The 12,119-nt window shown below is 46.2% G+C and overlaps 1 protein-coding gene across 1 annotated transcript in view; it reads right to left on the reverse strand.

Moving 5' to 3' along the window:
- Positions 1–11,482, reverse strand: part of F11r (F11 receptor) — a 23,155-nt gene extending 11,673 nt beyond the window's left edge. The window contains exon 1 of the mRNA XM_028787751.1: positions 11,352–11,482. Within this exon, the coding sequence (XP_028643584.1) occupies positions 11,352–11,418 (67 nt within the window). The 5' untranslated portion in view covers positions 11,419–11,482. The remainder of the gene's footprint in view (positions 1–11,351) is intronic.
- Between the last annotated feature and the right edge of the window lie 637 nt (positions 11,483–12,119).

Below are 12,119 nucleotides of genomic sequence, written 5' to 3' on the forward strand. Positions count from 1 at the left end.
GGGGATCACCTCTAAAACCTACATAGATGTCAGAAGAGGGCAGGGGACCACCTCTAAAACCTACATAGATGTCAGAAGAGGGCAGGGGATCACCTGTAACCGGAGCTATGGATGGTAATAAACTATCTCGAGCGTACTACGAGGACCTGAACCCCAGTCCTCTATAAGAACAAGTGCTTGCTTGTAACCTCTCCAAACCCCGAGTATTTAAAAAACCAAAGGGGTTTTGATTTTATTCTGATGCTTTGGTTTTTTGAGACAGTATTTCACTATGTAGCCCAGACTGCCCTTGAAGTGGCTGTTTAGAACAGGCTGGCTTCAAACTTACAGAAATCCTCTTGCCCCTGCCTTCTGAGTGCTAGAATTATGAGTGGCTGCTTTAGAGTGCTTGTTTACCCCACCTCTCCAGACTACAAAGTGATTTTAAACGTAATCGTCTTGAAACAATATTTACGTTTGAAACAATACTTACACTATCTACACATAATTCCCACTGTTCTGTAAATGGGACTGATGACTGCAGGTGTGGCACACGCAGTGGCAGGGGCTGGTTCCCACATCTAGGGGCGTACACCGGTCCCTGCTGAGCTCCAGGGAAAGAACCGAGAGTAGAACAAGGGCCAGAAAAACTTCTAACACAAGGTCCAAAATAGCAAGAGGTGGGAGAAACGCCAGCGGCTGGCTGTCTCAAGTCAACCGGAACAGAAAAGCGGGCATGAGAGCTAAGGGAGGGTTGGAAAACTCACTGGGGTCTCAGAAGAGCGCCAAACATTACCACTTGGTCACTAAGGTAAAGCCAGTATCAATAAAACATGTTATCGCCCTTGTTCATTTGTGGTTGTAAATCAAGTGAAAGCTAGTTACTGAGTTCAAGGCCAGCCTTAGCTACTTGGTACTCCTGAAGCCAGTCTGCCTGCACTTCATGAGGCCAGGTTTCAAAGATAACAAAATACCACAACAAACCACAGATGAGAACTTCTGCTGCTTTCCTACTCTCAAAGCACGTGTCTAAGCATGTGTCTTCACTCCTTAAAAAGTGGGCTTTATTGGTGGGGGGGGGGGGGATAGGAAAAAGAGGTGAGTCCATTCCCAATACCTTCATTGTTTTCATGACAAGAGGAACTAAAACAACAACAACGCTTCAAGTACACTCAGCAGAAAAGGAAATCATTGACCAGTATATTGTTTTTTTATTTTATTTTATTTGTTTTTCAAGACAGGGTTTCTCTGTATAGCCCTGGCTGTCCTGGAACTCACTCTGTAGACCAGGCTGGCCTCGAACTCAGAAATCCAACTCTCTCTGCCTCCCAAGTGCTGGGATTAAAGGCGTGCACCACCACCGCCCGGCAGTACATTGCTTTTGAGGTAAGCTCCAAAAAGATTTACATTGTTTGGCTTGAATTGTTTCCCAAATTCTCAAACTTACATCCTAACTGCCAATACCCCAGAGGACGTATCTGGAGACAGAACCATTTAATCGGCAATGATGTTAACGTGAGGTTACTACTGAATGGTTCAATCCAACCCAACCTCTCTCCCCATAATGGAGGAGGCACACAGAGGCACACTTGGAATGTGTGGCAGGCGGACAGGCGGTGAGGGTGGAGCCATCTGCTGGCAGGGAGGTCTCACGAGGAACCAGTGCCTTCAGCTCAGACTTCTAGCATCCAGAACTGTGAGAAGATTTTTGACAAGCTATGCAACCTGTGGTACCTGTTGTCACACTGACCCTAGCAAACTAGCACAGTAGTCCTCTGGCTTCCATGTGCCACATCTGCACACCACATACATAAAAGAAGGCGCGAGGACATACTTGCAAAGAAGCCTATCTGCTTGCCCTACCAGTGACACATCGGAACTGTAAACACTGAGCACGGCCAGGAAAGCCACTGACTAAAGGAACAGTGACAGCAAACTGAATATTCACTGTGTGCCAGATACTCCAAGTACTTCGGTGATTTAATTCATTTAATCTTACACTAATTATATGAGACAGATACAATTATAGCTCTCATCTTTAGTGAGTAGGTGGGGCACAGAAATTAATTTGGTCAAGCTCACAAAACAAGTGGGTGGCAGAGCTAAAAGTGTACCTCACATTCTCTGGTTCAGGCATGGGATACTGTATCAATCAACCACTCTAATACGCATCCTCCCCACACCCGGTGTATGTTTACTTGTGTGCGCACATGGATATGCACATGCCAAGGTGCCCACATGGAGCTCAGAAGACAATTTGTGGAACTCTTCTTCTACCACGTGATCGCAGAAATCAAACTCAAGTTGACAGGTGTGGTTGCAAGCCCCTCTACCCACTAAGCTCTCTTGCTGACCCTTTGTTTTTTTTAGACAAAATTTCACATATAATCCACCTGTCCATATGACTCATGTTTTAGAGAGAAAGATAACCCTTAAAGTTTTTCTTCTCTTTCTTCAGTAAATGAAAACAACAAATGAAGTGGCAAAAAAAACAAAGCAAACAAACAAACAAGCTGGGCATGACGGCCCACATCTGTAATCCTAATACTTGGAGGAGGCTGATCGAGAGTTCAAGGTCACTCATCCTCGGCTACATAGTTACAGGCAAGTCTGCACTACATTAAACACCTAACCTTAGCCGGGCGTGTGGCGCACGCCTTTGATCCCAGCACTTGGGAGGCAGAGGCAGGTGGATTTCTGAGTTCGAGAGCTCGAGGCTAGCCTGGTCTACAGAGTGAGTTCCAGGACAGCCAGGGCTACACAGAGAAACCCTGTCTCCAAAAACCAAAACCAAAAACAAAAAACAAAAAAAAAAAAACCTAACCTTAAGGGAAAACAAACACACACACACACACACACACTGTGGCATTCCCAAAGCCAATTTAAATCATTCTGAACTGACCTAAAAATATCTCCAAAATATAAACTTAACATATGACATGCCGCCCACTCCTGTTTCTGTGCAGTCAGTGCTTGCCTGGAGTTCACACAGGGCAGTCTTCCTATGGCTTCTGAGAGCTAGGATTAGAAATAAAGCTTATAGGGCTGGAGAGACGGCTCAGCCATTGAGAATACTGACTGCTCTTCCAGAGGTCCTGAGTTAAACTCCTAGCAACCATATGGTGGCTCATAGCCATCTGTAATAGGGTCAGATGCCCTCTCCTGGTGTGTCTGAAAACAGCTACAGTGTACTCATATAAAAAAAAAATAAATAATTCTAAAAAAATAAAATTTATAAATAATAAAAATGACGGGCAGTGGTGGCACACGCCTTTAATCCCAGCAGTTGGGAGGCAGAGGCAGGTGGATTTCTGAGTTCAAGGCAAGCCTGGTCTACAGAGTGAGTTCCAGGACAGCCAGGGCTACAAAGAGAAACCCTGTCTTGAAAAACCAAAAAGAAAGAAAGAAAGAGAGAGAGAGAGAGAGAGAGAGAGAGAGAGAGAGAGAGAGAGAAAGAAAGAAAGAAAATAGCCCAAGCATATAATTATAAAGTCTCTAAGAATGATTCCACTTGGCAGCCTCCAGTATCTGAGCTCTTCTGCCACATGTTCTATATTTCTGTAACAAACAGGTAGAACTGAAATATCATAATGGAGCAGTAGTTCTCAGCCTTCCTAATGCTGTGGTCCTTTAATAAAAATTCCTCACGGTGTGGTGACCCCAGCCATAACATGATTTTCACTGCTGCCTCATAACTGTAATTTTGCGACTGTTATGAAGCGAAATGTAATGGTCTTAGTTGACCCCTGTGGAGACCCAAGGCTGAAAACCAGACTCAGAAGAAAGAGGCTAGGAAGGTCTTGGGAAACCAGGGCAGAAGGGCTGCTGTGGTGAGCCCAGGCCAGCTTGGACTACTGAATGAAACCATGTCTCAAAACAAGAGGGAAGGAGGGAGGAAAATCAGACAGACTACAAGAAGAAACATGGCCAAATAAATAGGAGAGGCAAACACAAAGCCAGAAACTAGAGGGCTGGGGCTGAGAGTGCAGTGTGGTGGCAGAACACTTGTCTGGCTGCATACAGAGGAAAGGAGAGGACAAGAGGAGAGACAGAGAGAAAGCGATGAGAGGAAGAGAAGTACCTGATATCAGTTAACAGTGGCACACTCTATCAGAATGTGAAGAATGTTCAAATAAACATTAAAGGTGAACTGAGGTAACAGATGAGGAAGAAATGTGAGCTTCGGGGAGGAAAAGGGCACAAGAAGAGCTGAGCACAGATGTCTGGGAGACACTGAGGACGGAAAGCAGGATGACACAAACAGGAGATGCAGAAAGAGTAAGAGAATAGGAAATAGACTAATCACAAACTATTAACAAATCAGTCTTTACATATTTCCATGAGAGACACAATTTCCTTTACACACACACATACACACACACACACACACACACACACACACACTACACTGGGTTTCTGTAGCCCCTGGCTTGTCCAAAGCTGTACGTATATTACCCCCATCTCCAACTTTTGACAATCCTGCTTGTTTCTAGAGTCCTGGTATTACAGGCATGTGCCACCAAGCTGGGCCTAAAAGACTGTTTTTCAAGAGAGCTGGTAGTCTATCTAGCTGATGTGTTCTCTCCACTCCTAATATCCTTATCCTCAGAAGATGCAATCCAAAATGTTCTCCTGACACTTGAAACCAAAAATAGTAATAAACCCAAAACTTTTGATGGTTTTTCTTCTATGTGCATAACTATGGTAAAGCTTAATTCATAAATTAGAAACAAAAGATTAATAATAGTAACTCGTAATAAAATAATGGCAATACACTGTGATTAAGCTTATTTAAAATTTATATACTAGCCGGGTGGTGGTGGCGCACGCCTTTAATCCCAGCACTTGGGAGGCAGAGGCAGGCGGATTTCTGAGTTCGAGGCCAGCCTGGTCTACAGAGTGAGTTCCAGGACAGCCAGGACTACACAGAGAAACCTTGTCTCGAAAAACCAAAAAAAAAAAAGGAAAAAAAAAACTTATATACTATTAATAGCACACTATGGTGGTACAGGCTACTTGTGATCCCAGCACTTAGGAAGGGGAAGCAAGAGACTGGGAACTCAAGACAAGCCTCAGCTACACAGCAAGCTTAAGGGTCACCCTGACTGCACAAGACTGTGTTTCAAAAACTGCCCACCAGAACTAGACAGTAAGACTCCACTGTTAAAAGATACAACACACTTTGGTTGCAAGACACAGAAAAAAAAAAAAATCAAGCTGGAGGTGAATCAGATGCTTACTCCTGCTGGCTGACTTTCACATGCTGGAAGGTGCTTCATAGGTAACTGGAAATGGAAAATAATCAGTGGTGTTTACTGATCTGTAGGCCTTGTGTGCTATAATCCAACCTGCCAAGCAAACCATGCCCACTGATGTAATAATGGCACGGCCGTGAGAGGGATAACCAACTACATTCTTAGTACCTCAGAGGACCACTCCACAGGAGGGATATGCCTAATACCACAGACTCCATCAAAAGAAGAGGCTGGGGCAGTCACAGACCACAGGCCATGAGACTTGCTGCTTTAACCTGCTAAACAGACATGCTATGAAAACGGCCTCCTAACTGTTTATATTAGCCAGGGAAACTTCCCTTTTGGTGACAGTGGTTAAAGACTTAGAGCTGATGGAGATACTGAAAATAAATGACTATTCAGCATTCATCTGTGCATGGGGCATCTACATCAACCATCCCTGCCAAGGCCTTGAGAACATCACAGAAAGGGGAGTACAGAATGTGAAAGGGGTTAAACCAGTCAGACAGCTCAGCATGTAAAGACACTTTCCCAAACCTGAATCCGATCCCCAAGTCCCACATGACAGGAAGTGAAAAGGAACACTCAATAGCTGACCTAGACACATTTTAACCACACACATATACGCTACAGTAAATAATTTTACAAACTGATTTCTAATCAAATCAAAAAAACTGCACTTGCTGGAGGATGGGGAGGAGGGTCATGACAGGCTTTCTTCCAGGCATGGCACAGTTGTTCCATGAGTAAAGGCTGGGTTTGCCTGCACAAGTCTGGACCCACTGAGATTTGATCAGGGATGGGAGGAGCTTCTGGTCTCCTAACACTCCCTCAGTAGCTACTGGAGAAGATGCTGTCTGCACTGGTGTTGCCACAGCTGCATTACCCAGGAACCAATAGTTTGTATCACCACCTGCAAGGCCTTTAAACTCAGTGGATCATAAAACAGAAGAAACAAAAGCAGAGGGCCAGTGAGATCTTTCTTCAGCAAGAAAAGATGCAGCCATCAGGCTCGACACCCTTAGTTCAATCCCATGGTAGGAGAGCCGGCTCACTCAAGGTCCAATCCCATGCTAGGAGAGCCAGCTCACTCAAGGTCCAATCCCATGGTAGGAGAGCCAGCTCACTCAAGGTCGTCCCTGGTCTCCACATACATAGGCACACAAAAAATGAAATTTAAAAAAAATTTAGTCCTAGGCTAAATTTAGCCCAGCGTCGTGGGACCTGCCTTTAATCCCAGCATTTGGGAGGAAGTGGCAGGCAGATCTCTGTGAGTTCAAAGTTAACCTGGTCTACAACAAAGCGAGAACCAGGACAGCCAGGGTTGTTACAGAGAGACCCTGTCTCAGAAAACAAAACAAACAAACAAAAATAAAAACAAAAAGGGGAAAAAAACCAGAAAAACATTTTAGTCCTTAAAAAAATAAAAGGAAAGATGTGAAATCGGGGAGGAAATTTGCTGAGAGGAAAGCTGGTTTTAACACGGGATAAAGGTGGGGAGAAAATGCGCACATGATCAGAATGCACTGGATACAGAAATCATTTAGAAGTCCTGTCTCACTGACACACACTACCACACCCAGCACAAAAGTCACTGCTTGCCTTTTGCTCCCACTGCATTCTGTGCTTTGTTGACAGTCCAGCTGTGTATTCGTTGGGGATCATGCTTATAGCTTTTAGAAACAAAGAAACAAGTCGGCTTCAATCCTCTACCCAGGCTCAAACTGTAGATCGTCTCTGAACCTTCATGAAGCCGAGGCAGATGACTTCAGACACCTAACAGACCTCCCCCACACTGCCAAACGACCACGGTTTTGGACAAGAGGATCCAGCCTAGGGCAGACCAGCTACTTCCTTCTACTGTTTTAATAGGAAGTCCTTTGTTTTCTCTTTATTCAACATCCTGTTATCTATTAGAATATACCTCAAGGTGCTTTTATGCCATTAGTTTGGTTTCTAAAAGAGAAGGAAGTTGAAAAAGAGAGAAGCCAGCCAACCAGTCTCTGGTTCTCTCTATAAACACCACTATACTGCACACCTAGGCTTATGAACTTCAGAAGACGCTCTCAATATAACGAACAAAAGTTTTCTGGAGGTTGGAGTGACTGGATACAGAATGTCTGGGCAATAGGAAGGCTGTGTGAGTCCTACTACAGAGCAGGCTCAACCCTCTGAAGACGGCAGAAATTGATCATGGAAGGGGTGGTAACGGGTGGCTTTTACTCCATGGTTCCCTCCTGTCTTTTGCAGACTTTCCAGTTTTACCTGTTCAGACCCCTCCCCCATCTCCCCCACTGCGAAGGATAGTCAGGCCTGCCAGGATGGCACTCACTGAAGGGACCTGGCGTCAAGCTTCCGGCCAGCCAGCTGCTTCCTCTAGTCCCACCCCCACACCGTAAAACAAATGACACAAGCTGGACTTTGGACAGAAACTCTGCTTATCAGGGAGTCCCAGGCAGATGAATTCCAGGGTTTCAATGTCTGGAAAACCCCAATATGCATTTGCTCACACTGCTACCCACAGCCTCCACCCAACCATGAGAAACTTCTTTCTCACTTTGCTTTGGACACCAAGCTGAGCCTGTGAGTTCTGAGATTCCCTGGTCTTAAATCCAACAGAGGTGAAAATCAAGTCACATCACTTCTAATTTACCATATAAAATGTGTGTAGCACTTCAACCCACCTTCGGGGGTTTGGGAGAGAACATGTCAACACCATCCTCCCTGAATTCCAGCTGTGTAGAGCGTGGCAGAGCCAAGCAGCCAAAGCCGTACCCCCTAAAATACCAGAGTGTTATAATACAAACCACAGTCCGAGGTCAGTGAGTTCAAGACCACTCGCCTGCTCTACCCAGCCCACTTCAGGCCAGCTAAGGCTACACAGAGACCCTGTCTCACGAAGACGACGAAGAAGAGGAGGAAGAAGAATCATCTCCAGGCTATATTAAAAACCAAGATATAATCTAATAATCTAAGGTACAATGTAGGCCTCATTATACATTTGCATAACAAAAGAGAAGGAAAAACTGTAGGTAAGAAACTCTGCCAGGTAAAGCTGCGCGGGCGAGAGCAGAGTGGGAGAGAGCTACTCCACCCTTTGATAAGATTCCGAATCTCAAATCCTGTCAACCAACGTGTTTTGAGATAAACAATGTTTGGCACCACAGCAGCTCTGCCCAAAGGAGGACAAGGCTGGGGTCCCTTGACAAGCCCAGGTCACAAAGATGCTCAAGAGAAGTATCACCACCAAAAGCCTTCCAGAGCCAAGCCTAGCCTGCTGGAGTCCTGTCCGGCATTTCCTCCTCCTAGGGGTGTCCACTCACTAGCTTCTAGCTTCAAGAGAACAATTATTTCCCCAGGAGGAGACAGTAGCATGACTTACCAACCCACAGTTTGGGGGAAGTCTCCTCCTGACCAAATGTTGGAAGTACTCCAAAGGGTTTTCTTCAGAAACATCAGCAGGTGACATCCTAAAGTGGGGTGTGTGTGTGTGTGTGTGTGTGTGTAAAAGGGGGGAGAAAATGTCAGCATTCCAACCCTGGCTTACTTCTCCCTTTTGGATACAATCAAAGGTGACCCATCCACTGGCCCCTGCTTGTAGCTGAACCTTTTCCAAGTTCAGGTTCTCTAGGGAATGAAACTCAGCATTCTGGGTCACCAGTCACACTCCCCAGGCTTGGCTTTCCCAGCCTGTCTGTGTATCCTGCCCACTGAGTATCTCAGGCTGGAAGAGTCGTCTACTTAGCAGGCTGGGGTCATACTTAACTACCTTGCCCTTTCTTTTCCTCCCTGATGGCAGAGGTCACGGTGAAGAGTAACTCAGGAAGAAAAGAGCACTCAAGCAAGCTGTTTGTGCTTCACACCAGATGCCCCCACAAGAGCCCTCACTTTGAAACTTAGTAATCATAAAATAAAGCCCTGCCATTGGGCACTTTTCCTGCTTCCTTTGACCTAGTCTGGTAAGGACAGCATTCTTGCACCCTCGCAAAATCCAAAGGGGTAATAGCTGTGCAACAGTAATCCCTTCATGTATATGTAACGTAGCTATTAACTCCATTGATCCTCATGCCAAACAGAGGACAAGTATTATTACTTCTGTTTTATAGCAGAAAAGACTGAGCTACTAGCCTAAGGTCACAAGACAGAGAAAGAAACACAGCCAGAACTCCTGATGAGGAGGCCAGCCTGACATTTCCATCCTCATTTGCACTAAATCACTCCCCTCCCCCAGGCCTACCTCGATTTCAAAGCTGTACTGTGCAGTGCCTTCTCACTCCCCGCCACTCCCTACGTGTTACTTCCCTAGGACCCACTGCCCCGCCAAGCAAATGCACTACCTCAGGCTTCCTTTGAACCATGGCTGCTTGCTCAAAATGATCCTGTCACAATTCTTTCTGCGGCAGCGTGCGCTAGAATTAATATAGGAAATTAGGGGGAGAGAAAAGGAAGAAAGGAAGAGGCTGGAAGGAAGCAGCTCTCCGTAGGCCTAAGGACTGCAGCCACTGATCCAGAGGAAACAGTACACAAAACAGGAATGTGGGTGTGGCTAACAAGATAAGATATGAACAACAATGAAACAAGTGTGAAACAAGTGACGACCAGGCAAAGAAAGGACTGGGCGATGGAAGAACATTAGCATAATTCAAAGAAGTGAAAAGGCTCTAGTGGAAGGGATCTGTTTTAATAACAAGACAGCTGATTCTGAAACAGTAGATAATTCTTAATGCCTCGTGCCTGAGAGGCTCCATCTCCAGGAACAGGAGCCAGAGGACTGTGGTTCCATCCCCAGCTTCTTCCCTCTTGCAAACTGGAAAGGAAAGGTCACCCCCCCCCATTTCCTCATCTTTCTGTACAATGAAGAGAAGTAGACTGAACTATCGTCTAGGCCACTCCAAGGGTCTACAGTTATAATGAGAAACAAGGGATCCATCTCTCCATCTTGGGGAAGGAGTCTTACGTTTGCTCTCCAAAAAGGTTCAAAACGAACTGCCTTTAGAAGACAGCAATACTGACTGTAATGGTGTATTTCCTTTACCCTCTCTAAAATACAAACCTTGAAGGGAAACAGCCTCATACAGAACACATTCCAACAACAGTAGTGTGTGACACTCAAAAATCAGACATAGACATAGCACACCCAAGCCCCTGGGTTTGGTCCTCAGCTCCAAAGGGTGGTGGCGGGGAAAATGAGACAGATAAATATACAGGTGCTGACACACACTGACCAAGGGAACAAACCAACCAACCTCACACTCAACCTCACACAAACACACCTCGAAACAGTCATGCCCCAGCATGTGAGCCTGGTTGTTTCTCAGGAAAGGGAGTCGACAAAGAAACAAAAAACTCTCATTCCGGGCAAGGGGAAGGGCAGAGTTCTGGCTCTAAGGAAATCCAGGCAACCACTAGACCTACTCTTCCCCCAGGGAATCCTCACTCAGTCAACAACCTTAATTAACGACTCCTCGCTAGCTATTCAAGAAAGGAATTCTGAATCTGAGAATGCTTAGAGAATTCATTTCTTCTTCAGACGCTGAATCACAGCATTGATCCCACAAGTTCTACAACGTAACAAGAGGGAGAGACCCTTCTACAAAAGTCAGGAAAAGAAACCTTTCCTACCCTCCACCCCACCCACTACATTTCCTTCTAGAACATTTGAGTCAAGGGAGTTGGGGTGAGAGGCTCAAGGTTTCTCTGAGACATACGAGGATGTCGGAAGGGCAGGATAGATCTTCCCAGGAGCATACTGTGAAGAAGAATGGATAGCGAAATAGTTGGGTGTGGGAAGGGTCCTCGGGTGGTTAGGGGAGACCCAGAACAATGAACCTTCCCCCGGTTATTTTTGGTGCTTAAGCAGAGAGGGTACTCCCGGCACTGAGTGGGAGATAGAGTCACAGATCACTGGCTTGGGGGAAGGGAGCCAGCCAGTCTCCGGGGGGGAGGGGGGGAGGGGAATGGAGAGTGACCAGACCCGGGCGGAAAAGTGGACTCTTAGGGCGAGGCAGGCAGGGAAGCAGGTTTCTGGACTCCTCCCTTCCCATCTGCGCATGGGGATCGCCCTCTTCCAACCTCTCACCGGACCCACCTACTCCTCCAAAAACTCTGAGAACTCACCCAGGATCATAGACGTGAAGAGAAACAACAGTTTCCTCCCAGCTTTCCCCTCGGTGCCCATTATCATTACAATCCAGACGCGACTGGAGCCGCAACTCCAGCCTCGCGATCCACTGCCCTGGACTGGACTCTAGCAGCCAGGTTAAGCCCGGCCCGCCTTTCTCTCCACGCCCGGTGGGCGGCGCCCGGCTGCCCTGCGTTCCGATTGGTGAAAAGAGAGGGCGCTCCGAAGAGTGACTCAAGGTACGCAGGTGCAACCCCGAACTTTCCTCCCTCTTTAGTCCGATTGGTGGCGTGGCGTTCACTTTTAGAGACCTCTGGTTGGCCCAAGAGACTGTCACTTAAAGAAACCAAGGCCTCCTCTTCGACAGGTAAGGGCATCCGGATTGGACAGCAAGGCACGTAGCTAGAGCCTTTCTGGCTGCCGGGCAAGAGATACTTATCTCTAAAGAGGAGGTGGGTAAGGTCACTGCCTGTGAAATGCAAGAATGCACTTGGTTGATTTCTCTTCTATTACTTTTAAATTGCTTGATGCTGCAGAATTTTTGGTCCCCTCCCCCTTGGTAAGTGAAAAACACACACTAATATGGGAAGGTGTAGGGAGAGGGTTGAGACAAGAGAGACATCTTGACTACCCTAAACTGGGTTGCTCTCAAAAAGAAACCTAAATAGACAGACACAGGAAACGTCCAGATAATAAAAGCTGACCTAACACTTCCTGGGAAGAATGGGAATATGTCTTTTATACATACACATCCGATCTATGTC

This window comes from Grammomys surdaster, unplaced genomic scaffold (genome assembly GCF_004785775.1).
Source record: "Grammomys surdaster isolate TR1022 unplaced genomic scaffold, NIH_TR_1.0 125672, whole genome shotgun sequence".
In the NCBI taxonomy this organism is placed as follows: domain Eukaryota; kingdom Metazoa; phylum Chordata; class Mammalia; order Rodentia; family Muridae; genus Grammomys; species Grammomys surdaster.